The sequence below is a fragment of the Puma concolor genome, chromosome C1 (assembly GCF_028749965.1).
Source record: "Puma concolor isolate L17-30 chromosome C1, mPumCon1.1.hap2, whole genome shotgun sequence".
Lineage (NCBI taxonomy): Eukaryota > Metazoa > Chordata > Mammalia > Carnivora > Felidae > Puma > Puma concolor.
Window position 1 is genome coordinate 13,325,646 of NC_141674.1, and position 25,358 is coordinate 13,351,003.

The window sequence follows — 25,358 nt, forward strand, 5'->3', positions numbered from 1 at the left end:
GAGGGACAGTTGCAAGGGGCGGGGTCCCTGAGCTCACCTCGGTGCGAAAGCAATGGCACTGGCGCATGGGTCCCCTCTGCGTGGATTTGGGGGTGTCACCTCCCTTTGTGCGGTCTCTGTGTAGCACGAGAGGGTCTGACTGTGGGCATCCAAGGTCCCTTTCAGCTCTGGGAGGCTCTGATGACCAGCAAAGCGAGCCCGCTGCGTAGAAACCGTGGGCTTCGAGGCTCTGCCCTGAGAGATTTGTGCTTCGTCTGCCCCCCCTGGGCTCTCGGGCAGCACTGGACATGGAAACAACGCCTCTGAAGAGGGAGAATGAAAGAAGCAGCCTTCACCTGTCGCCAAGCTAGAGGAACATGAAGCAAAACCACTCGGCAAAGAGCCCCACCGCCTTGCATCACGGAGCCCGGGGTACAGGGCTGGGACACAGTCTTTAAATTATAGCACCTGGGAAATTAGAACTCAGAACAGAAAAGAACCGTGCCCCTGGGAAGCAGGGGAGGGAGGGACAGAAATAAAGGGGTCACACGCGGGGGACGTGAACAAGGAGACACGATTTATGCTCTCCCTTCTCCAAACTGGAAATATTCCCTCTCCTCCTCCCGGTTCCTAGTGACTGCTGATGCACGGGACCCCACACCCTGCATTATTTGGAATCTTCTAGTCAAGGGACGTCCTTCTTTGGTTCAGTCTATCTTAAGTTCCAGAACTCATGTGCTCGCCAAGTCATTCCCACCCAGATGGAGACTAATGCTGGCCACTTCCACATCCCATGCGCTTTCAAGCTCTTAGAACAATTCCTCCACCTCGTGCTATTAATTACGGTCCCCGGCCTCAGGGCCTTTGCACTGTGGGTCCTCTGCTTCAACTGTCCTTTCCCTACCTTGCTTACCTGTCAAATCCCTCAAGACTCAAGCTCTGGGAAGCCCTCCTCCCCCAAAGCCCTGGCTCTTTCCTCCTTGTTTCCATAGTAGCTGAGCATTTGCTCTGCTGTGATCCTTCTCCACTAGTGTGTTTCTGGAGAGCCCGGCTGGGCCTAAAAGGGCAGAGGGCAGGATATGTGTAGGTGTGAGGCTGCGTGTGCCAGCTGGGTAGGTTCGAGCCTCTTTGGTGGAACACGGGGGCTGTCTCTGCCACAGGGCTGTGCAAAGACTCAATGATGGAGAATATGGCTGGCACATAGTAGGTGCTCAGTGAAGCGGTTTGTCATCCATTTGTCTCTGCCTCCCCAGAGCCAGGCCCGGGTCTGGCCCCTAGCACCCTATGGATGCTTGGGGCACGGCCTCCAGCCCCTGGCTCTGGTTTTCCTGGCTGCTTGCGCTGCATTCTCCCCTCCCCCCTCCCTCTGGGGCTCGGCTGGGACCCTCTCTCCACCTTCTGCACCAGGGCGGCTGTCTCTTTTCAGAGCATTGATTTGCAATCAGCCTCAACAGCTCTAATGGGCCAGCGAGGCCCCTGGCTGCGCTGAGTTAGCTCCATTTAGAGGCTCAGAGCTGTGGAACACAAACCTGTCCTGCCTCTCGAGGTCTGGCATCAGCTCTCTGGTGTCTGGGAGAGACCAGAGTCAGCTGGGGACCCAGGGCTGCCGCGGCTCCTCTCCCACAGCCCCTCCCTGCCGGCTCAGGGCTCAGCCACGCCCCCGCCAGGCCCCCAGCCCCTCCAACCCCACTCTCTGCTGGACCTGCATGGGCTGGAGGGGGTCTCTGCTTCTCTCCTTCCTGGTGCTCTCTTGAGAAGAGCACAGGATGTTGGGGCCCAAAGAAAAGCTGGTCCTCAGTGCACTTGAACTCACTGATCACCGTGATAATGTATATAGTAGCAGGTTTTATTGGTCCCATTTTACAAATAAAGAAATTGAGCTCAGAGGTCACACAGCAGTGCTTTCTAAACTTATCTGACCAGGAAGCCTTTCTCTCTTTCTCTTTTCTTTTCTTTTCTTTCCTTCTTTCTCTCTGTTTCTTCCTTTTCTTCTTTCTTTCTTTCTTTCTTTCTTTCTTTCTTTCTTCTTTCTCTCTCTTTTCCTCCTTCTTTCTTTCTTTTCATGGAATAACCCAAAGCACACATTTCAAAACATACCATCTTGAGCTGGCTTATTTCTTACCCCAAAAACCAATCCAATGTATCCTTTTTAAAGCTCAGTATGCGTCTTCCCCTAATGCAGGGATTTCTTAACAAGGACTCCAAGGGCAGACGTCCCAGAATTTGCATGTGAAATAGTATGTGTACATGCATTTTTCTAACAGGGTCTCTAACTTCCAGGGGATCCTCAGAGGGACCCGGGAGACCCAGAAAGAGTAAAGAACCACGCCCTGGCTGGAGTCCCTGTAGAGAAGGCCCAGTTTTGACCTGGGGTTTTGTGGAAGTGAACAGAACAGCAGAGATGTGGGAAAGAAGGCCGTGAGTCGGGGGAAATGGCCCGTGCGACAGCAGGGACGAGGGGACAGTAAACGGATGAGCTTGGCTGGAGCAGAACGGGTGTCTGGGAACAGTGACAAATGAGGTTGGGCCGTCAAAGGGACCTTGGAGAACTGGCCAAGGCATTTAGATTTGATAGGAGGCCATGGGGAGCCACAGGACATCCTGGAGCCTGCAGGTGGCAGCACAGGAAGGGGGCTGCAGAAGAGGTGGCAGAGAGCTGGGGGGGGCAGTGGGAGCCACGAGCTGCTAGGATGGGGCTCCAGGGACAGCCTGACTCAGGGAGCTCGCCGTTCCGGGAAGGGCACGCAGGCCCGGCGACTGTCAGGAGGACCACGGGAGGAGGAGGGGCAGGAGAGCAAGGCAAGACAGCCCGGCTGGAGGCAAGGCCTTAGACATAAAGCTTCCTGGTTGGGTCCTCAGGTCCGTCATTTCCTAGCTGTGTGGCTCTGGGCAAGTAACCTAACCCTTCTGAGTCTCCTCGTCAAAAGGGATAACTCCACCTGCTCGGTAAGGTTGTGGAAATTGACTTAGATGAGAAACGGTCTCTGGAGCATTTCAGGCAAGACACGCTTCCAGACCTCGACCATGATGGGTTCTCTTCTGACCCATCAATATAGCCTATAAACACTTACCAACCCCTGCCACGCACCTGCACCAGGTGCCCTCCTCGGCATCCTAAGGTGTTTCTGACAATAACCCCATAGGCAGAGGGCATCACGCCCATTTGAGAGAGAAGAAAACTGAGGCACAGAGATTTCGACAGAGTCCGTGGTGATGTCTGTTAAGGTTACTGTGAGAACTCAGAGGTCAGAGGGTCCGTGACAAAGGTGTGACCTCTCTCTGACACAGGGTGGGAGAAGCCACACTCCCTTGAGGGGATTCAAGTTCATACAGCTGGGATTGTGGGTGGGCGGGGTACTATCCAAGCATTTACAGTGCTTCCTGTAGGGATCTGGCTCACAGGATTCTGACTTTTTGAGGCTGGGGCGGGGCCTGCTATCCTGTTCCATAACAAGGGTTTCTGGAAAATGGCTTTGGGGTAAAACAGGTTTAGCCTCAGGCAAGACACTGAGCCTCAGTTTCCTCACCTCTAGGATGGGTCTTGCGCCCCCTGCAGGGCTGGTGCAAAATGGAAGGAGATGGGGCCCGCAACCTCGGCAGAGCCCAGGGCCTGACACGGAGTGGGTGCCCCCAAATAACGGCTATTATTACTTCTACTATTATTGGCCCTGGGCCCTCTGTGAAAGCTCTACCCTGAATGCAGGCGGCGGGTACGCCTCATACTTAACCCTCAGGACGCTGCCTCTGCCTCCACTCCCCCCACCCCAGAGCAAGAATCAGGATGCACTCTGCCATCTCAAACGGCACCCAGGAACTGTTTCACGTTCAATTTCCCCATCAAATTCACAGGCACGTATCACATGCCATTATTCTACTTCCTAATGGTCTATGCAGTGGAATCGTAAGTAGGACGTTTCTTCATGCCCTTGGCATTCCCGACTCTTTGAAACTCCCTTTCCAGGCCTGATCTCTTTTCTGGTGACTGCAGCACGACACATGATGGCCAAAATCCGGGCAGCACCCAGCCCCGGCCTCTGCTGGTCCCAGAACGTAAAGGAACAACAGTGACGCATCTCCTTGGAAAGCAGTGTTAGCCTCCCTTGGGTTTCTGTGGGGGTCAACCGTGGCAGTAGACAGGAGAGGAGGCTGGATGGGTGCAGGGCCAAGGTCAAAGACAAGAGTGACCTGGGTCCCTTCTCCGTACTGCTCACAAGCTGTGGGGCCTGGGGGCAAGATCACCTCCCCTCTTGGGAGCTTCAGTGCCCTCATCTATAGAAAAAGGTGACAGGGGCGGGGGGGAGGGGGGGTTGGGACTCGGTCGGTTGAGCATCTGACTCTTGATTTTAGCTCAGGTCATGATCTCAGGGTCCTGGGATCGAGTCCCACATCAGGCTCCACACTGAGCATGCAGCCTGCTTAAGATTCTCTCTCTGTCAAATAAAAAATAAAATAAAATAAAAATAAAATAAAAATGACAATACCAGCTACACAGGATGGCAGAATCAGAAGTGTTGGTCACAGACTGTGCCTGTAACACCCATGACAACTATTTGTCGAGGTCATGTGAGTAAAAGGCTTGACGGAAGGTGCTGGAAGGGTGAGCTGGCACTTGAGGCTCTGCAGGTGGTATTCACTACGGTGGGTCCACCAGGGTCCCTGTGTGGCCTCGCCTTTGCTGTCTCAGATTCCTGACGGGGGTGGTGTCCCCAGTCCCATAATGTGCCAGGATCACCCTCCACGGAGCCGAACAGGGGCCCAGGGGGCGGCGGGGCCCTGGGGCATATTCAATATTTTACTGCCTGGGAAGGTGCAGCAGCGCCCTAGCGGAGTGGGGTGAGGTTGGCAGACCCTTGCAATACTCAGCATTAACTTCTAGTTCATAAACGACAGAGAGGACAGAGGGGGTCCTGGGGGGGGGTGGCAGGCAGGCTGGTGGGGCTGGGGAAGTTCCTGTTCCCCGATGAGAATGGAAATATTTCAGCACTGAACAACCAGTGTGGACGTGGTGACGCACAGCGGCTGAGGGCACAGCGTGGGGACCCTGAGCGTGACAGAGCCCATTGGAGGTCAAGGAGGGTTTGTCGAGGAAAGGCTCCCGGGGTAAGCGTAAGGAACAACCACCGGACCACCAGATTCTTACTGCGCACCCTCGGGATGAGTGGGAATTTGTCCTGGACCTCCTTGTCCACAGCCCAGGCTCAGTCAGATGTCCCGTGTTCTAGCCCCCGCTAGACAGACGGGCCCTCGTTTGGCCTTGGTCTCCTCACCAGTCAGACCAGGATCCTTTTTTTTTTTTTTTTTAATTTTTTTGACATTTATTTATTTTTTAGAGACAGAGAGAGATAGAGCATGAGTGGGGAAGAGCAGAGAGAGAGGGAGACACAGAATCTGTAGCAGGCTCCAGGCTCTGAGCTGTCAGCACAGAGCCCGACGCGGGGCTCGAACTCACGGACCATAAGATCATGACCTGAGCCGAGGTCAGAAGCTCAACCGACTGAGCCACCCAGGCACCCCCAGACCAGGATCCTTTTATCGCTGACACTTCTGGACTCAAAAGTCTACCCTCTCCCTCACGTGCGTGTGCAGGTGCATTTGCATGCGTGTACGTGCACACAGGCACCTGTGGGTGTGTGCCTGCGCAGGGGTGCATGTGGAAAGGGCCACACCCCTCCCCGTCTCCCGAGGTGCCTGCACCCACCTCCTCCCAGCCTGGGGCTCCCCCTCAGGGCCTCACCTACCGCACCCCTCCCTGGAGTCAGCCTCCACCTCGGAAAACACAGACCAGGGGAGGCGCCGGCAGCACGGAAGTCAAAGCCAGTCACTGGAAGATGGGCCTGTTTATTTGCATGGCACGCGTTTATCTCTGACTGTTCCACCACCACCCCCCCCCCCCCCGAGCGAACCCCAGAGTTGTCAATTGGTCCTGCCGTCGCGAGAGGCCAGATTGGCGGTGCGCACATTCACAGAAGCCCAATATAGACTTCCAATTATCTTTTAATTTCCCTCCTGTCTTCATTTGTTCCTTTCACTTTTCTCCAAACAGACTCGGTGCGGGGAGGGGAGAGAGAGCTGTAATTGGTGGAGTTTGAAGCCAGCTCGCGGGAGCGTGGTGTTCGCCCGCAGGGTGCGATGAGACCTCAGGACAAAGCGGGACCGCTCTCTCCCCACCGCCCTGCAGGGCCTCTTAGAGGCCCCAAGCCCTTGTTCTTCTGTCTTCCGGTCTTCTGACTCTCTGCAATAACTACATCCTCTTATTTTCTGTCGTCCTGCAGCTGAGGCCCTGCTGAGCGGAGGGTGAACTCCTAGAGGCGGCAAAGGACTCCTGGAGGCACCTTTCGTATGCAAACGAACCGGTCCAGGACTCAGCCACAACACCTCCTTTATCAGACTCTCGCAAGGCTCGGTGCACCGGGGCCATACTCCCCTGTCCCGATTACCCCAGGGCCAGGCATGAGGCAAATAAAGACGGCCCGCGGCCCCCTGCATTATTCACACTGTCTCCTCCACTCCTTCCCTTGAAAACCACAGCGACGCTCCTATTCCGTCCTCTTGCTCCGCCTGCCTCCTTGCTGAGCCTGGTGCCTCCCCACGTGGCCCTGCATGGTGTGGGCTGGGGGACCCTCTTGGGGACCGTGAGGAGCAAGTGTCTTTTCTGTGGCACGTGTCTCCCAGAATGGACAGCAGGAAGCCTCATTTCCTGCACCGTCTCACTGCTGCCCTCAAACAGGGGAAAGTCGCAGGAAATGCCACGCCAGGAGTCAAATCAGTGCCACCTGACACCCCGCCCATGCACACACGGCCTGCACCTGCCCGACACCCCAGCCTGCAAGTCTCTGTGCACCATCACGGCTGTCGTAACCCTGTACCCTCAGACCTGCTACTTCTCTCCCCTCGGCCTTCCCTGTTCTGGCCACCTCCAGGCTCTAGGCCACCCTGGTGCGCTCTCCCACAGAAATGCTGGTCACGAGCACCGTCACACCCCACTCTCTCCCCGTTCAGCATCTTCTTCCCGAGCCAGCAGTCCGCCAAGGTCCCCCGGGGCCAAGAGCGTCTCTGTAACCTAGGTCACTGCACCAGCTCGAAGCCTGGTACACGGTGAGCACCTGGTGAATATTTGTTCCATCAGTCAGTCTACACGCCCCCCCCCCCCCCCGCCTCCCTTATCAATACTCAAGGCTAGACACCTTTTTCTGGAATACTTTTTTTTTTTTTTAATGTGTATTTATTTTTGAGAGAGAGAGAGAGACAGCAGGGGAGGGGCAGAGAGAGAGAGGGAGACACAGAATCTGAAGCAGGCTCCAGGCTCCGAGCGGTCAGCACAGAGCCCGACGCGGGGCTTGAACCCACAAACTGCAGGATCATGACCTGAGCCGAAGTAGGACGCTTAACCAGCTGAGCCACCCAGGCGCCCCTCTGGAATACTCTTTGGACCTCTATTCTGATGCCCCTGGCCCCAGCCTCCCTGGCTGTCCCCTGGCCCATTGTACTTTGTCAATGAGTCGCCTCATTAATTTTCCTCCATGATATGCTGTGGCTTAATCATACCTCAGGTACACATTCCATCTCACAGGTAAGGACATAAGTCCTCTCAGGGCGGGGACTGTGTCTCCTGCTCCCAGCAGCTCCCCAGCTACCCTCCTGCCACCCTGGAGGACTGCTTTGACCACCGTGCCCAGGAGCAAGTTTCCAAAGGGAGAGAGTGGTTGTCTGACTCCAAGGGTTTAAGCTGAAGCCACACAGAGAGTGCTCCCGTGTGGTGGAGACTTTATCGGGTGGGAGGCAGCATGCCAAAGGGGCTGACACCCAGCTCACTCAGTGGCATCTGAGAGGACAATGCCAGGCCACAGTATTGTCACCAAAGGGGCAGGCCATCAGTGGTCCCTTCTCCAACGGTAGGAGAGCCCCAAGGCTGCCCCTGCTACTGAAATGGCAGCTGGGCCAGCAGGGGACCCCAAAGTCCTGGATTCACCGCCGGACAAATCACTTTTATTACCCTTTATACCTGGTCCTTCCCTTCCCAGAGGGAGACGAATGAACCGTGCAGCTAGACAGACCCAGTTTTAACTCAAGACTCTGCCGCTCGCAATCTACGTGACACGGGCACATCCCTCTGAGGCTCAGTTTCCTCACCTGTAGAACGAGGGTGATGATTGCACTTTCCCGTCCAGATTCCCCGGGGGAGACGAAATGGTTTTGCTTGTGCCGAGCACCCAGGGCCCGAGCACCCCGTGTTCTGTTACTCACCCTGATGAAACAAGTTGCTCACGCAAAGAAGAATTCTCTGCAGCCAAGCGGCAAAGCTGAGTGACTTTCCATTCCTAGCCCCGCGGAGGCCTCCTGAGATGATTGCCAAAACTGGGGACCTCCTGGGAGGTCCCCCAAACCTGCCAAACCAGAAATTCTGGGGAGTATAGCTTGGAAATGTGCATTTCTGAATTTTTTTGAGGCTTATTTATTTTTGAGAGACAGAGAGAGAGAGAGAGAGAGAGCGAGCGTGAGCACGGGAGGGGCAGAGAGAGAGGGAGACACAGAATCCGAAGCAGGCTCCAGGCTCTGAGCTGTCCGCACAGAACCCCATGTGGGGCTCGAACTTGGAATGGCAAGATTGTGACCTGAACCGAAGTCAGACACTGAACTGACTGAGCCACCCAGGCGCCCCCAGAAAAGTGCATTCCCGATGAGCACCCCAGTGGCTCCCATGCCTGTGACGTTCAGAATCACGATTTTGACCGCGAGGGAGAGAAAGCGGGTCCCTGATGCTGGTCACCGGTGGAACCGCCCGCGGAGCCTGACTCCTGGGGAACCACACCTGGTGGGTGAACTCAGGTAGGTAAAACTCTGGACTCTGGAAACAGGGATACAAGTCCCTACTTACAAGCCAATTGACATGATCTTAGAGCTGCCATAAAATGGGGGTGGGTGGGGCGGGGGACAAGTGCATCTCTCCCAAATGGTGTGGGCATCGGAGGAGACTCTTCCGGACTGCCCACCTCCGTTCTCTCCGTGGCACGCTGGCAGGTGTCCACGACTGTGCCCGGCCCGTACGGGTCAGCGGAACAGGGTGCACTTTGACCCACGGCCTGTGTGATAAAGGCCAAAGGAGACACGCAGAAGAACAAGAGACCTAAAGAAAGGAAAGACGACCTCAGAGCAAGGCATGTGAGGCGCGGCCTTGGACCCGACTCCAAAGGGCTGGAGGGGTGAGGACCCGCGAGGATGAAGGAGGCCGTCCTGAGCCCCAGCCAGGAGCCTGGCGCTCGAGGCGGCGGACAGATGAGCTTGAAGGGTAAGTTTATTTACTTATTTTGAGGGAGACTGAGACAGCACAAGTGGGGCAGGAGCGGAGAGCGATGGAGAGAAAGAGGGTCTCGGGCAGGCTCCGCACCGTCAGCATGGAGCCCGACTCAGGGCTCGAACTCCCCAAACTGTGAGATCAAGACCTGAGCTGAAACCAAGAGCCGGACGCTTAACGGACTGAGCCGCCCAGGCGCCCTTTTCTCATCTGTTAAACTGGGACCCACAGCACTGGTGAGGACCTCGGCCCCTCACCTGTTTTCAAGCGCAAGGATGTGCCCTTGATCGTTAGATCAAGGTTAGTTGCCTCGATCTGCCTCGATCTAACTAACACCCTGTACCTTCCCCATCTGCTCTCAGGAAGGCCCAGACGGAGGGCGGAGGCATTCAAAGCCAGATCGGGTGGCTTGGCCGCAGTCCCTGGCCCAGCCTTCTCTGCTGCTAACTGCGGGCCTCCCCGCGGGGACAAGCAGACCCCAACGGGAAGGAAACCAGCAGGGAGGATCTCGTGCCACACCTGCCGTGGCTCCACCTGTCTCACAACCCACCACACCCAACACTCCTAGCCCTACATACAATAACCAACCCCGGGCGCTTCCGGGCATCAGGTGACTGTTTGGTCAAGAGCTTCCTCCCTATTTGTGTACCTGCTGGACACTCCTAACATCTTCCAGCTGCTGCTGGCTCGGGTGGCCGATCACAAGCTCAGGCCCCGGGGCACAACCCCCACCCCCGCCCCCAGGGAAAGCGTCGAAGGATCCGCCAGCCCCGAGCCCCAGTGGCCACCCACTGCCCGCTCAAGGTTACCTTGCTCCAACTCCTCCAGTGGCCGGCCGGAGCCAGCCCAGAGCCCCCTCCGGGTCAGCCCAGCTCCCGCAGGAACCAGGACAATCATTAATCGGATTCTTGACATTCTTTGGCCCCAGGTCGGCTTGGGAAGCATGCTCCCCGGAAGAGGAGGAGCAGAGTCCCAGGACTGGCATTTGGACATGCAGCTGGCAGGCAAGGTGGTGCTGTCGGCCGCCGCGCTGCTCCTGGTGACCGCAGCCTACAGGCTGTACAGGTTGAGGCCCGCCCGGGCCCCGCTGGGGGACAGGAACTCCAAGGCCGAGGAGAAGGCCGAGGGCTCCGGGCAGCCGGCGGACCCGGGGGCTGTTCCTGGGGCACCACCCCGGACTCTGAGACGCCGGAGGGGAAGCAAGGGGGCTGGAGCGCCGCTGGGCTGTGACCAGGAAAGTCAGGGGGGCTCCCGAGTCCCGGCAACAGGACGCTCTCCCGAAGTCGCAGAAGCCCAAGAGGCTCGGGAGCGCGAGAAGAAGGGCGCTGGTGTGGAAGCGGGTGGGCAGGGCCTTGTCTCTGAGCTGGCACCCCCTCGCTGCAGTGGCCAGGAAGCCGGAACAGCTGTTGGCGGTAAGCCCGAGCCGCCCCACCACCCCACTGTGGGCGATGAATTCCAAAGCTCCCCACTTGGCCTCGCTGCGGCAGAGGGGAGCAGGGTGGGCAGGGCGCCCACTCCATGGCGGGACGGCGGACCCCCGGGACAGCCAGGGCTCGGGGAGCAGGAGTCCCCCGCCACGAGCCTGATGGCCCACACGGAAGGCGAGAGTGACACGAACAGGAGCTGGGTCTTTCCTCGCAACAGGGGGGTCCACGGGGAAGAGGCCGGGGCCCTTCAGGCGGCCGTGGACATGGGCCTGACCCTGCACCAGCGGGAGGGAGCCGCCAGTGCCTCCTATACCTACTCGTCTGTGTCCCGGGTTCGCGTGGAGGAGAACTTCATTCCTGAGAAGGTGGAGGGGATGGGGCCCAGGCTGAAGGGCAAGGTGTACGATTACTATGTCGAGTCCACTTCCTGGGCCACCTCCAAGGGCCGGCTGGCCCCCAGGACAGCCGTCCCGGCTGAGGCTCCACTCCCCGGGCCCCTGCCAGGCGCCGCCCGGGGAACAGAGGCCGCTTCAGGAGGCCGGGAAGGTGGAGCCGAAACGCCCACCTCCTCCCAGCCGGGGCCGTCGCCCCCCACGCAAGGCTTCGGCAGGAAGGAGAGCCTCGTCCGGATCATGGAGAACCCAGAGCTCCAGCTCCAGCTCGAGGGCTTTGGGGCCCCCGCTCCGTCCTGCCCAGACCAGAGCGCCCCGCCTGGCCACCCCCTTCCCCAGGCTTCTCTTGGGTCCAGCTCGGCCGGAAGCAGCCGGGAGGCCCACGTGCAGCTCGTGGCGGGGACCAACTTCTTCCACCTCCCGCTGGCCCCCGGCTCAGCGCCAGACGTGCACCTGGATCTGGGCAACTGCTACCAGGTGCTGACCTTGGCCAAGAAGCAGAAGCTGGAGGCGCTGAAGGAAGCGGCCTACAAGGTGATGAGCGACAACTACCTCCAGGTCCTGCGCAGCCCGGACATCTACGGGTGCCTGAGCGGGACGGAGCGGGAGCTGATCCTCCGGCGCCGCCTGCGGGGCCGCGAGCGCCTGGTGGTGGCGGACGTGTGCCCCCAGGAGGGCTCCGGCCGTCTCTGCTGCTACGACGAGGCGCAGGACGCCTGGCACCCGCTGGCCCGCCTGCCCCCCGAGGCGGTGTCCCGAGGCTGTGCCCTCTGCAGCCTCTTCAATTACCTCTTCGTGGCGTCCGGTTGCCGGGGGCCCGGGCACGAGCCCTCCAACCGCGTCTTCTGCTACAACCCGCTGACCGGCATCTGGAGCGAGGTGTGCCCGCTGAACCAGGCCCGGCCGCACTGCCGGCTGGTGGCCCTGGACGGCCACCTGTACGCCATCGGCGGCGAGTGCCTGAACACGGTGGAACGCTATGACCCGCGCCTGGACCGCTGGACCTTTGCGCCGCCGCTCCCCAGCGACTCCTTCGCCCTGGCGCACACGGCCACGGCGTGTGCGGGCGACGTCTACGTCACGGGCGGCACCCTGCGCTACCTGCTGCTCCGCTTCTCGGCCCGGGAGCAGCGCTGGCGGGCCGGCCCCACGGGGGGCGGCAAGGACCGCACGGCCGAGATGGTGGCGGTCAACGGCTTCCTCTACCGTTTTGATCTCGACCGCCGCCTGGGCATCAGCGTCCACCGCTGCAGCGCCAGCGCCCGCCTCTGGTACGAGTGCGCCACCTACCGCACCCCGTACCCGGACGCCTTCCAGTGCGCCCCGGTGGGCGACCTCATCTACTGCGTGGGGCGCTGGCGCTCGCTCTGCTTCCTGGCCGACCACATCTCGCCCAGGTTTGTGCCCAAGGAGCCACGGAGCTTCCCCTCCCCGCGGGGCACCCTCCTGCCCGCCGTCCTGACCCTGCCCGTCCCCGACGCGCTTCAGACCAGGGTCTAGCTACCCACCCCCCCCCGCCCCCCACCCCCCCCCGCTGGACTTCTGCTGCCAAACTGGAAGCAAAAAGCACCCCTGCCCGCCACTCCGTGAGCCATCTCTGGGCCAGCAGGCAGCTCGGGAGTTCCGCCCGCGTGAGGGGAATGCTAACCCTACCCCCTCCGCTGGCCGGGGCCTCGGATGCGTCTTTGCTGTCCGCGGGGTGCGCAGGCGCCGTGTGAAAATAGAACCAGGGCCCGGCGTTGCTGAGGGCAGCACCAATCTGAATTCTTGGGGGACGGGGTATCAGGACCCCGCCAAAGTCCAGGGGCACAGCCTTACTGCAACCACAGTTCAGGTGCCAGCGGACCCCCATAGGGTGGAGGTGGGCCAGCCCTCCTTAAGCCACTAGGCTCCCCTCCTAAACAGAGCCCCTACCTCTAGGGTTCCCAGAAGCACCTGGAATGCTCAAGGAAGGTGTTTCTGGCTGTGCCGGGAGCCCCAGGGGGCCCAGCCAGAGGAGAGATGGTTGGAGAAGTAGGACAGCTGTAGTTGGAGCTGACCGTGAACTCTTGCCCGCAAAGCAAATTGACCATTGCCCACTTCTCATTGCCTAGGATTCTGGTATACTTGAAGGAGGAGAAACCTCCAGTTAGCAGCCACTTGAAAACCTACACCTTGTACTGGTCTGCTAAGAACACCAGTGATTGCCACATATGGGGTCTCAGAAGAGGGGGGAGAAGATGTGATCTGAGGGCCACCGTCCTCCCGGGCCCCTGCTTCGGCCCGTCGCTGGCTGGCCGCTGGCTCCCTCCCCAGATCTCAGAGCCTGCACAAGACTTCATCCAATCAACACAGCCCTGACATCAGGGGTGGGGGGGCGAGAGAAGTCACTCCCAGGCACCCCCGCAGGGCTGGGGAGGGACAATGGCACAATTTGCTCTCCCTGTGCCATGTGATCACCTGGTGTGCCTGGTTAGATAGGAGACTCGGGGGGGGGGGGGCGGTCCGTGATGGAGCTGAGGAACCAGAAAATGCTAGTGGGGCATCAGGACACTGGGATCTCCTCCCACGTCAGGGGTGGTAAATTTGCAAAGAGCAGAGACCCTCCAACCTCAGGAAGTTGCCCGTTCTTCCTGGAGGGAAGAGAGAGAGACTGGTCCAATCTATTCCCACAGCCCTGTTCCCTGGATGAGGATGATGCATGCACAGACAGAGGCGGGTGATGCTCTCCGTGCCATCCGGGAGCCAGGGCAGCTGGGACCACTTCTAGAGTGACAAGCAGCCTGGAGGAAAGAGGTAGAGATGATGGGGTGCCCCAGGGCAGGCCTGACAAGCAGGGAGCTAAGAATGCTTTGGACTTCAGTGTTCCTACCTTGAAAATAGGAAGGACCAGCCATGGCCTTCTCTGGCCAGAGAAACGAGAACACTTAGAGAAAGTTCTCCCCCAGGCCCCCTGGGGGGGTCTGGGCAGCAGCTTGTGTCCACCGCAGCTGCTGGGCTAAGCTGGGGTCTTCCTGGAAAAGGCAGGGTTAGAGCAAGGAGTAACAGGGAGGTTGGAACTTTTATTGGGCCGCTCGAAGCCATCCTCCCCGTTCCAGGGCCTGGAAGGCGAGGCTGCCTGGTATTTATTCCTAAGTTGGAGGTGGGGAGAGGAAAGTGAGTCGGGGCTATGGCCGGAGCCTGGTGACCCCCCCACCCCCCCGCCGAGGCCTTGCTCAAGCTCAGAGCTGACACTCAGGCATGAGCCTCCAAGAGACCCTTGGTGGGGAAGCAGGGGTAAACTCAGCAACACGACTACTGACGGCAGCATTGGCATCACGATGCCAGGCTGTGGTTTCCTTGGGAGGTGGACGGGCTCTGGCAGCTGAGGGCGGGTGGAACCAGATCCAGCCCCCAAGGGCAGGCCTCCATCGAGGAGCCAGCTGATGACTAGACCACAACCAAGCAGGGGGACTGTTGGGGGGGGCTTCAAACTGAGGGGGAGCTCAGGATCCCTCCGGAACCCTTTCAGAGCCCCACTGCATACACATGGCTGGGACTAGGGAGTCCCATCCAGAGACAGGGCAGGAGAGTTTGTTCCAGGCCCAGGGATGGTGGGTGTGGTCTTCATGATGAGTGCAGCGCTGAGATCCCATCTGCCTCCCTGTGGTCCCTTGCAGACATCATTAATCGACTGCCTTATCTTTTCCCACTGAGCCTCAGAACTGGTTCAACCCAGGGCCCTCAGCCGTCATCACTGATAGACTAGAGCCGGTGTGTTCCTCGTCGCTGGCCTGGGCTCCAGAACTGGCTTTAGGGAAGTGAGTGGTCAGGGCCATTATGGGAGACAAGGTAGTTCAGGTAGACCACAGAGACCACCTGGGGCCATGGCAGTCAGGATTCACCGACAGAACGTTCAGGCTGCGCACTGCTCCAGGCACTGTGCTGGGGATGCAGCAGGTCCCTGCCCTAACTGAGCCCGCTTTCCGGTGAAGGAAAACAGGCCGTTTTTAAAAATAAATGTATAGAAAGGGGCGCCTGCGTGGCTCAGTCAGTTAAGCATCCGACTCTTGGTTTCGGCTCAGGTCATGATCTCGAGGTTCATGGGTTTGAGCCTGGCACTGGGTTCTGTGATGACACTGCAGAGCCTGCTTAGGATTCTCTCTCTCTCTCTCTCTCTCTCTCTCTCCCTCCCTCTTTCTCTGCCCCTCCCCCCTTTCGCAAAATAAGTAAACTTAAAAAATAAAAAAATAAATTTGAAAAATATTAGTACACAAACAAATGACAAGCACCCATGCTGCTCACGTGCTGGGAAGGCAGAGAAGGCAGCGAATAGTGTGATCAAGTCTCCCTGATAAGGAGACAGAGAGCAGAGCCCTGGATGGAAATCTGAGACGTGCACCGACCAGGGCTGGCTCAGGGCCGGGGAGGGAGGGGGCCGGGGGGGGGGGGGAGAGGGGAGGGGGGCGGCTCGTCACCCTGCCAGGGAGGGCAGGACTGCCTCCAGGGAGCACCGCCCCGGGGCGTGAAGAGAGCACCTGTCCAGCTGTTGGGCTGTAACCATTCACACGAGGGAGACGATCCTGTGTGGCCGAGGTTGACCAAAGAGGCTCTTTGCGCATGGTAAGCTACGTCCCCAGGAGAGAAGCGGGGTTCACACATTTCAGAGTCCGGATCACACAGTGATGCCCTGTCTGGGCGTGTGGCTGGTGTCAGCCCGCCTGTCATACTCCGTGGGGTCAGAGTCTAGGAATTCCACTTGACCTTCTTTAATAGCCTCGTCTGTCGACCTCTGGCCCTCAGCCTCACAGGGACCCGTGTGTCATTTGGCTACTCCCTGGGTCATCAGTCCTGCCCTCCCGTGAAGGGTTTCTTTTTGAAGACAAAACAAAAAAACAACCCCTTGAAGTTGGGGTTACATTCTTCGTTAGGCCACCCACGGCATTATAGGAAAGAAACTTGGAAGACAAAGGACGAAAAGATCTCACCAGTTTCAACACCCGGAGACACCCCCCACCAATCTGGTGCGCGTCCCTCCGGCATGTCTCTTCGGAGCAGAATTTCCGTTTGGCTTGATTGTTGCCTAGGTGTGATTCTGCTGAATGTGCAATTCAGCTGCTTCGTTTTTCCACTTAGCTTTTTAGAATACGCATTTCCCGTGTTGCTACAAACCCTCGGTAAACGCTGTTTCAGTAGCCGCACAGTGCCCCATGGAGTGGCCGTACCACGCTTTATTTAAACAGTCCCCCCTCCTGTCGGGCCCGTAGTTTTTTTTCCCCCTGTTGGTTTCTTTTTCCATCGTAAATAAACGGTCCTTTGTTTTCTCGTTCCTCTCTGTCTGGGGCCTCCATCAATATTTACAAGAGGAGCTCAGTCTAGGGCTCGTCTGGAAAACACAGTTGCTGAAGCGAGTGGAGGCCACAGCATTTGCCTAGGGCTGTAGGGCTCTGACTATAGGGCCCCGGGGCTGCCTTTGGAAACGACCCCCTCCCGGGAAGGCAAGGCTGTCTGGAGGGGCCACCCCAGGTGCCTTCTGGCATTCCTGGAGCCGAGAGGTAAGGTAGGGGCCATATTTATAGAGCTCCGCTCTGAGCATACCAGGCACTGGACTAGACGCTTTGTGCACATCACTTCGTTGATCCTGACAACAACCCCATTTTACAGGGGAGGAGACTGAGGCTCACAGAGTTGAAGGAAACTCACCTTCGTGGCAAAGTTCAAAGACCCTCAGTTTCCTTCAAAGTACACTTGAACCTGGCCGCCTCACTCTCTGCACAATGCTCTTTCCATTCCCCTTATCTTGGGGCACGAGGGGTGGGGGGCGGACTTGGCTTCAGCCAATCCCCCTGGGCTTCCTCTGACCCCTCCCCCACTCACACCCAACACGCATGCTCTATCCTCAGACTTTCAACTCAAAGACATTATGCTTAAACTCTGGGATCCTCGATGTCTCTATCCGGAAAATGGGTCTGCCACCGCCAGCCTCGAGACGATGTCGTGCGAACTAGCAAGACAACGGATGTAAAGCACCGGGCCCAGGGACTGCTCCAGAGTAGGTCTGGGAAGGACCATCCATCGCCTTCTGCAGGGGCCGCTCAGAGGAGGAGACCCACTCCCCTTTGAGCCTCCTGGCCCCAGGGGAAGGTTGTCTGACATTTAAGCTGCAGGAGCCCAGTCTGGTTTGACAAGAATTGGCGGGTTGGGGGAGGGGTGGGACGGGGTCCAGTTATTCATATTGTACACCATCCAGGGTTCTGAGAATCTGAGCCTGTGCTCTCCTCCACAGTAAGTGGCTTGCTGATTTGGGTGTCCCCGGGCTCAAAGCATTAAGCGTTTTCCCAGTGCATTGCACGGCGCAGAGGAGTTTCACGAGCCGAGCCGCTCAGAGCTTTCCGGAAACCTGGAGAAGGTGCAACGGGGAGGGGGCTCCTTTCTTTTACAGATGGGGGTGAGAGACCCTCGGAACCACCAGACCGCTCTGCGCTGTGTCTGGCCTGCAGATATTTAGGGGGGTGACAGGTGCCCCTCACTTCCCGCCTTTGCCATCCTTACCTGGAAGAGCCTTATGGCCCCAGGGCTGCCCTGAAGTCCTCTGAAGCTGTGGCTGCAGCCAGGAGGGGCCTCTGAGGCGAATGTGAGGCTCGGTGGAGGCAGGGGATGGAACTCGAGGGCGGAGGTGCCTGCAGGGGGAGATTAGGAGTGAGGCTCTCGGAGCAGCCACAAGAAAGGACAGCTGGAGGGCAATCTCTACAAACAGCTCTCTGGAAAGTGGGATGTGGGTCCAAATAAAACAGCCATCAAGTCCGGGGTTGCCTTTTGGTGCATGGGGAGGAAGTGAAGGCACGGATCTCATACGGATGACAATAACGGTGTCCCCACGCCAGGCTCTGTGAAACAATGCACCGTCCTTCCCGCCCTCGTGGAATCCGCATGGGGACACCACTGCCTGAAAGTGATCATCTTCATGACATAGGGGAGGAGACAAAGACAACAAGGCATTTCACAAAAAACTAAAAGTCACCAAAAGAAAGCGAGAAAGCAAGCAAAAAAGAAAACTAAAAGAGATCGGGGGCACCTGGCTGGCTCAGTCGGTAGAGCATGCGGTCTTGATCGCGGGGTTGTGAGTTCAAGCCCTCATGTTGGGTGTAGAACTTACTTAAAACAGAAGAGAGGGGGCGCCTGGGTGGCGCAGTCGGTTAAGCGTCCGACTTCAGCCAGGTCACGATCTTGCGGTCTGTGAGTTCGAGCCCCGCGTCAGGCTCTGGGCTGATGGCTCGGAGCCTGGAGCCTGTTTCCGATTCTGTGTCTCCCTCTCTCTCTGCCCCTCCCCCGTTCATGCTCTGTCTCTCTCTGTCCCCAAAATAAATAAACGTTGAAAAAAAAAATTAAAAAAAAAAAAAAAAACAAAAACAGAAGAGAGAAATCTAATCTCTGTCAATACGTTCAGTGAACCCACAATGCACTGTACTTGCACGATCTCGTTTTATACTCAAAACAACCTGGTAGATGGTAAAGTGGTCAAATTCTCCCCATCTATCAATTCCTCCACCCCTTGAAACTGGCCATGGGACTGTCTCCAGATAGCTCGGGCATGAGGTTTGCGCTCTCGTGGCTCCTAGAAACCCTGAGGCCGTCGCCACGCGAGCAAGCCCAGGTTAATCAGCTGGATGATGAGCCGTGTGGCCCAGTTACCAGCTCCCTCAGTCAGCGGCGCAGCAAACGCCCAAGAGACTGGCCCCCAGCTGACCCCAGATGCCTGCCTGAACCCAGCCCCAAATGCCAATCCACTGACTCAGGAGGGAAATAGAAGGTTGTGGTTTTAAGTCGCTACATTTCGGGGTTTGCAACTCAGCAAGAGGTGAGTGACCCATCAGCCCTGTGCTGTAGGCACGATTACCACCATTTTAGGCTCAAGGAAGCTAGGATTCGAGAAAATCAAATAACTTCCCCAGGATCGTGCAGCTACATGGTGGAGAGGCTGGCACGCCACCCCAGGTCTGCCTGACTCCAGATCCTGCACCCCTCATTCAGCCACACGGTCTGTGCTCTGTTCTGGCCAAACCCGGGGCACCGGGATTCCTCCCGGGGGCCTGGCCACGGGGCTTGGTCACCACCAGGACCCAGGACCCAAGGTCTGTAGGGGACGTCTCCGAACAATCAGATCAGCTCCTTGAACAATCAGATCAGCTCCTGAGGGCCAGGACCTGCTCTAAGCACCTGACTGCCGTAATTCTTTAATTCTAAAGACAACTCTGGGTGTTAGATACTTCACCGTTGCACAGATGAGGAAACTGAGGCACAGAGAGTTTAAGTAACCTGCCCACGGTTGCATAGCCAGGATGTGATAGAGCTCACGAACCCCAGGGAAACTCCAGTGCTGTCGGGAGATGAATCAGCTATGAACAAGGGAGAGCTCTGCTTCCTGCCCTCCCGTAACACCCCCACCCCCCACCCCCGACCAGAACTCTAGCATCAGCGGCCTTGCTCACTGGTCTTGTTCGTACAGATAGCGGGAGCTTAGTGACGCTTTCCCAAAGAAAGAATAAGGCAAGGACCCGTCCATGAGGCTACCTGCTTCCAGGCTGCTTGGACCCCCTCTCCATCTCCAGGGACCTAACCCCCTGCTGATGACTTTGTGGAGCATCCCTAGAGCACCCCGGCACAAGTTGGGTCCCTGGGGGCGAGGGTTGCAAATCTAAAATCCTGAAGCCACCTGCCGAGAGCCATGACCCTTCTCGTTGCCTCACCCCATGCTTGCACTCACTGAGTTTATACAGAGATTTCAACTCTTTCGTCATCCCATTTCACAGATGACATAAGGGAGGCCCAGAGAGATCTCGCAGCCGTGATGTCGATGCTCATCCTTCAAGGTCTTGGAAGTATGGTGTTGGCTTCCCGCCGCCGACTAACCCCCACTCGTCCATCAGGGCACCGCGCACTGCGCGCGTAACCCCCGCATCGCCCTCCTCTGCCTGCAGGTCTCCTGGGCCCCAGGAGCTCTCGGTGGGCAGCAAGGAGGTCTTGCCCGCCTCTGTCATCAGTGCCAGCGCAGAGCAGCCACACAGCATGGCTCAGAGGAAGCTACAGCTCAGCTATGTGCTTATTCAAAACACCTCATCAAGTCCTGTGATGGGGTACTTGGGACTGCCCGGCTGGGTTGCCCTCGTGTCTCCCAGGAGGACTGTTTTATACCTTCTGTCCTTTCCTGAAACACCCCCCCCCACACGCTGGACACAGTATCGGGGTACAGAGAGCCCCTCGGTCCTTACAGGGCAGGGCACACCTGCTTCGTGGCAATTATCGGCACCTACGTGCTGCCCAGGAGTCCTCCGGTGCCCCCACTCCAGGTTGGCTGGCACTTCCCGGGGAGGTATCGCCCCCTGGAGGAGCCCAGCTGCCAGGAGCTGGTGTATCAATACCCCAGCTCCCTCCACCCTGGGTGGATAGAGGCCTCATGCTCCACACTGGCTCGCTTGATGATGTGGCTTTAACAGAGTCACTCCAGTTCTCCCTGCCTACCCTCCCGCCTGCCCCTCCTTCCTCCGAGAGACCGTTAGAGGACACACACCCTCTCCCCTCGAACGCATCCTTTCTTAGGACTTCTTTAGGGCCAGGGATAGCCCTGCTCTGACACCAACAACCTCCCCCCATCTCCTGCGTTGTTCCAGGCAGCATTCAAATGATTTGCCCGAGAGTGCGATAAATAGAAACCACGAATACACTTTCGAAGGTTAAAAACACCACGCACATAGGATGCATCTTAATTTGTAATGAGTGCCAAAGAGACGTGGTGTCTCTGTGTTCCTGAAAACAGCGTATCCTCTAAAGATTTGTGATTGTTTTTCCTGCAATCGTGTTTATGCTATCACAGTCAACAATCTTTGCTTTGTAGAAAATATGAGGGTTAGCTTTAACTTGGCCTCAATTTGAATCATAATAAATTCTGACTGAACTCTTAAAAAAAAAAAAAAAAAAGCTTCCTGTTACAGAATGTTTCTCATCTGATCTGAAGGAGCCAAAATCTGGGATTGTACCTGGAAACATTTAAACCTGTGCCTGCTATATTTTAGCAGGTGGATTTGACCTCCCAAGCCTGGTCTCTCTCCCCTGGACCACACAGTGGGGCCGGACTGGGGGGATGATGGCAAATCAGGGCAGCATCAGCCCCCAAAAACCCCAGGAAGGTAATGTCTTTAGTACAGCTTGTCCTTGGCTTTTTTTTTTTTTAAGTTTTGTTTTTATTTAATTTTGAGAAAGATACGAAGAGCGAGTGGAGGAGGAGCAGAGAGAGGAGAGAGAATCCCAAGCTGACTCTGTGCTATCAGCCCAGAGCCCGACGCAGGGCTTGAACTCATGCACTGAATCGTGAGATCATGAGCAGAGATGAAATCGAGTTGGATGCTTAACCAACTGAGCCACCCAGGTGCCCTGTCCTTGCCTTTTTAAACTCATTTTGTAAATGTTTATTTTATTTTTGAAAGAGAGAAAGAGACAGATGGGGAGGGAGGGGTGGGGGGAGACAGAGGATCCGAAGTGGGCTTTGCACTGGCAACAGAGAGCCCGACACAGGGCTCAAACTCATGCACCTTGCGATCACGACCTGAGCCAAAGTCGGGCGCTCAACTGACTGAACCACCCCAGCCGCCCCTTAAAATGTTTATTTTATTTTTTAAACACATTTTTGTGTGTTAAAAATGCACACAACACAAAATTGGCTATCGTAGCCACTTTAAATGCTTTTTTGTTTTTGTTTTATTTTATTTTATTTTATTTTATTTTATTTTATTTTATTTTATTTTATGTTTTGAGAGAGAGAGAAAGACACAGAGTGTAAGAGGGGTAGGGGCAGAGAGAGAGAGAGAGAGAGAGAGAGAGAGAGGGAGACACAGAATCTGAAGCAGGTTCCAGGCTCTGAGCTGTCAGCACAGAGCCCGATGTGGGACTTGAACTCATGAACGGGGAGATCATCGCCTGAGCCTAAGTCGGATGCTTAACCGACGGAGCCCCCCAGGCGCCCCTATCACAGCCATTTTAAAGTGCACAGCTCAGTGGCATTAAGTACATTCACCATGCTGTGTGCTCACAGTTCATCTGATTGCAAAAGATATACAAACATTTATTGTAGAACATACAACTGGAAAAATACAGAGAAGCCCCAGAGAAGACAGTAGAAATCACTCCCACTCAGAAATAATCAATTGTTATTTTGACTTTTTTAGTTCCAGGCTCTTGTTTATTATCCATAATTTTAAAATTAAAGAAAAAAAAAAGGGATCTTAGTACGTGCTGTGTAACCGATTTTTTTCTCCTATCGGAATTTGTGACTACTTTTGAGTAAAATATATCACTGGGTTTCTTTTTGTTGCGGGAGGGGTACGCAACATAAAACATGTCATTTTGGGGGCACCTGGGTGCCTCAGTCGGTTGAGCGTCCGACTTCAGCTCAGGTCATGATCTCACAGCTTGTGAGTTCAAGCCCCGCGTCGGGCTCTATGCGTCGGGCTCTATGCTGACAGCTCGGAGCCTGGAACCCGCTTCGGATCCTGTGTCTCCCTCTCTCTCTGCCCCAACCCACTCGCATTCTGTCTCTGTCTCTCTCAAGAATGGATAAACATTAAAAAAAAATTTAAAAAAAAACCTTGTCATTTTAACTGTTTTTAAGCGTACCGATCTCTGCTCCACCAGCACAGACCATTGGGAATGTGCCTTATGCACAAAAACACACTGGTTTTCATTCATTCCAGAGAATCCAGCAACCAACACAGAGCCCAGCTCAGCGGGATGCTTCGGGGGTAAAGAATCAGTAGCGGCTTTCTCAAAACCCAGCATTCTCTTCCTCATTACCTCGGGGGAAAGACTAGGGGGAGAACGTTCTCTCTGTTGTCTGCAAACTTCTTCCATCCTTACGCTAAAGTAATTCCTTTCGGTGCTTTCACAAAAATATAGTTTGGAAAAGGCCAAGGTATAAAACACGTTAATGATTGTGCTACATTATGGGGTCTAATTAGGCAATTATGGGCACTTACAGTGATGTGGGCTCAAGTCGTTGTAAGATTCATAGGGATGATCGCTACAGGATGTGTGCATCCAGGACAGGGGCCGTGTTTAAGGGGTCTGGGGCTGCAGGGACACAGGGGATGAGGAGAAGGAGGATGCAAGGTTGGGAGACCCGGGCTGGTGGAATGAAAAAGAAATCTCCTTTCCAGGAGGCAGGGAGATCAGGCTAGCAAGTCAGCGCAGTTTGACAGACGTGAGTTCTGTCCTTCACTCATCAGGTGTTTATTAAACTCGACTCCCTGTGAGGCGTGAGGGTTACGGCTGTGACCGGTTGGGCACATTGTCCTGGGGAAGCCAGGAGTACACGGGTGAACAGCTACGTGAGCTAATGGCAGATTGGCATCAGCTCAGTGCAGGAAATAAGTGTAGTGATGGAGAGAGATGGGGGGGTGGGGCATAGTCCTCAAGGTGGTTTCTTGGAGGACGTGACATTTAAGCTATGATAGGAAAGATGAGAAGGACTTGACTGGAGGAAGGACAGGGAAAGAGAGGGAGGGAGGGACGGAGACAGAGCACGCTCACAAAAGGAGGAACATTCTGGGAAGAGGGGGCCCAGGAGCAAAGGCCCTGTATCCTTGCCCAAGGGAGAGCCACAATGGCCAGAAGGGTGGTTGGAGTGGGGACCAGCCAGGTCATAGAGGGAAACGTCAATTTCCGCTAGGATGGCTTGGATTTGAATCTCAGCCCAATGAGAAGCCCTCGGAGGATTTTGTTTTGTTTTGTTTGCTAACAAACCTTTCCTTTCAGAAGAGTTTTAGATGCACAGAAGAGTGGCCAAGATGATAGAGTCCCCATAGACCACACACCCAGCGTCCCCATTGGTAACATCTAATGTTAGTATGGTACATTGGTCACGACTACGGAACAAACACAGACACATTGTCCTTAACTAAAGTCCATACTTTACTCAGGTTTCCTCAACTTTTACCTGATGTCCTTTTTCCGTTCCAGGATTTCACCCAAGATACCACGTTACTTTCAGAGGTCATATCTCCCGAGGCTCCTCTTGGTGGTGACAGTCTCCTAGACTTTTCTTGTTTTTGATGACCTTGACAGTTTTGAAGGGGACTGGTCAGGTGCTTTGCAGACCATCCTTCAGCTCGATTTGGGCTAACGGGTTTCTCGTGGGTTATGAGTCACTTAACCGGGATTCTGGGATAAAGACCACAGAGGTACAGTGCCCCTCTCATGACATCATACCAAGGGGACACGACTTACACTGTTGGCTTTGACCTCAATCATCCGGCTGACGTAGCGTTTGTCAGGCTCTCTGCTGGAACGTTACCCTCTCTTCCCTCTTCCCGTGGTCTACCCTTCAGAAGGGGTCTCCACGAAGTAGCTCCATAAATTATTTGGAATTCTTCTATATGGATTTGTCTCTTCTTCCCTCATTTATCTGAAGAATTATCCGGAAAAATTATCTGTTTATGTCAGTAGAGACTCAGAGACATTTACTTTGTACTTTGGGTTAATGGCCCAATACTCCGATGTTTCTTTTGTTGCCTAAGTTATGCCAGCTTCAGCCACTAGGACCTCTCTCAAATGATTCCCGTGTCCCTTTTATTTATTTATTTACTTAATTATTTAAAAAAAATTTTTTTTTAACTTTATTCATTTTTGAGAGACAGACACAGTGCATGAGTGGGGAAGGGGCAGAGAGAGAGGGAGACACAGAATCTGAAGCAGGCTCCAGGCTCTGAGCTGTCAGCGGGGCTCGAACTCATGAACTGCAAGATCATGACCTGAGCCGAAGTCGGACGCTCAACCGAATGAACCGCCCAGGGGCCCCATATTTAGTTAGTTAATTTTTATTTTTTTTATTTTTTATTTTATTTTTTTTTTCAACGTTTATTTATTTTTGGGACAGAGAGAGACAGAGCATGAACGGGGGAGGGGCAGAGAGAGAGGGAGACACAGAATCGGAAACAGGCTCCAGGCTCCGAGCCATCAGCCCAGAGCCTGACGCGGGGCTCGAACTCACGGACCGCGAGATCGTGACCTGGCTGAAGTCGGACGCTTAACCGACTGCGCCACCCAGGCGCCCCTAGTTAGTTAATTTTTAAAAGAAGAGAGTGGAAGGGCAGAAAGAAAGAGAAAGAATCTCAAGCACGCTGAGCATAGAGCTTAACGCGGAACTTGATCCCACACCCCCCTGGGATCATGACCTGAGCCACCCAGATGCCCCTCCCGTGTCCTATTTAGACATACCCCCATCATTTTGTCGCTCGGGTGCTTCTTTATTTTCTGGCAATG

The 25,358-nt window shown here is 55.8% G+C and overlaps 1 protein-coding gene across 1 annotated transcript; it reads left to right on the forward strand.

The window, feature by feature from the left end:
* Nucleotides 1-9,676: 9,676 nt before the first annotated feature.
* Nucleotides 9,677-12,841, forward strand: KLHDC7A (kelch domain containing 7A). Its single transcript, XM_086715834.1, has one exon. The coding sequence runs from the start codon at nt 10,215-10,217 to the stop codon at nt 12,588-12,590; it is 2,376 nt and encodes a 791-aa protein (XP_086571960.1). The 5' UTR covers nt 9,677-10,214; the 3' UTR covers nt 12,591-12,841.
* The last annotated feature ends 12,517 nt before the right edge of the window (nt 12,842-25,358 follow it).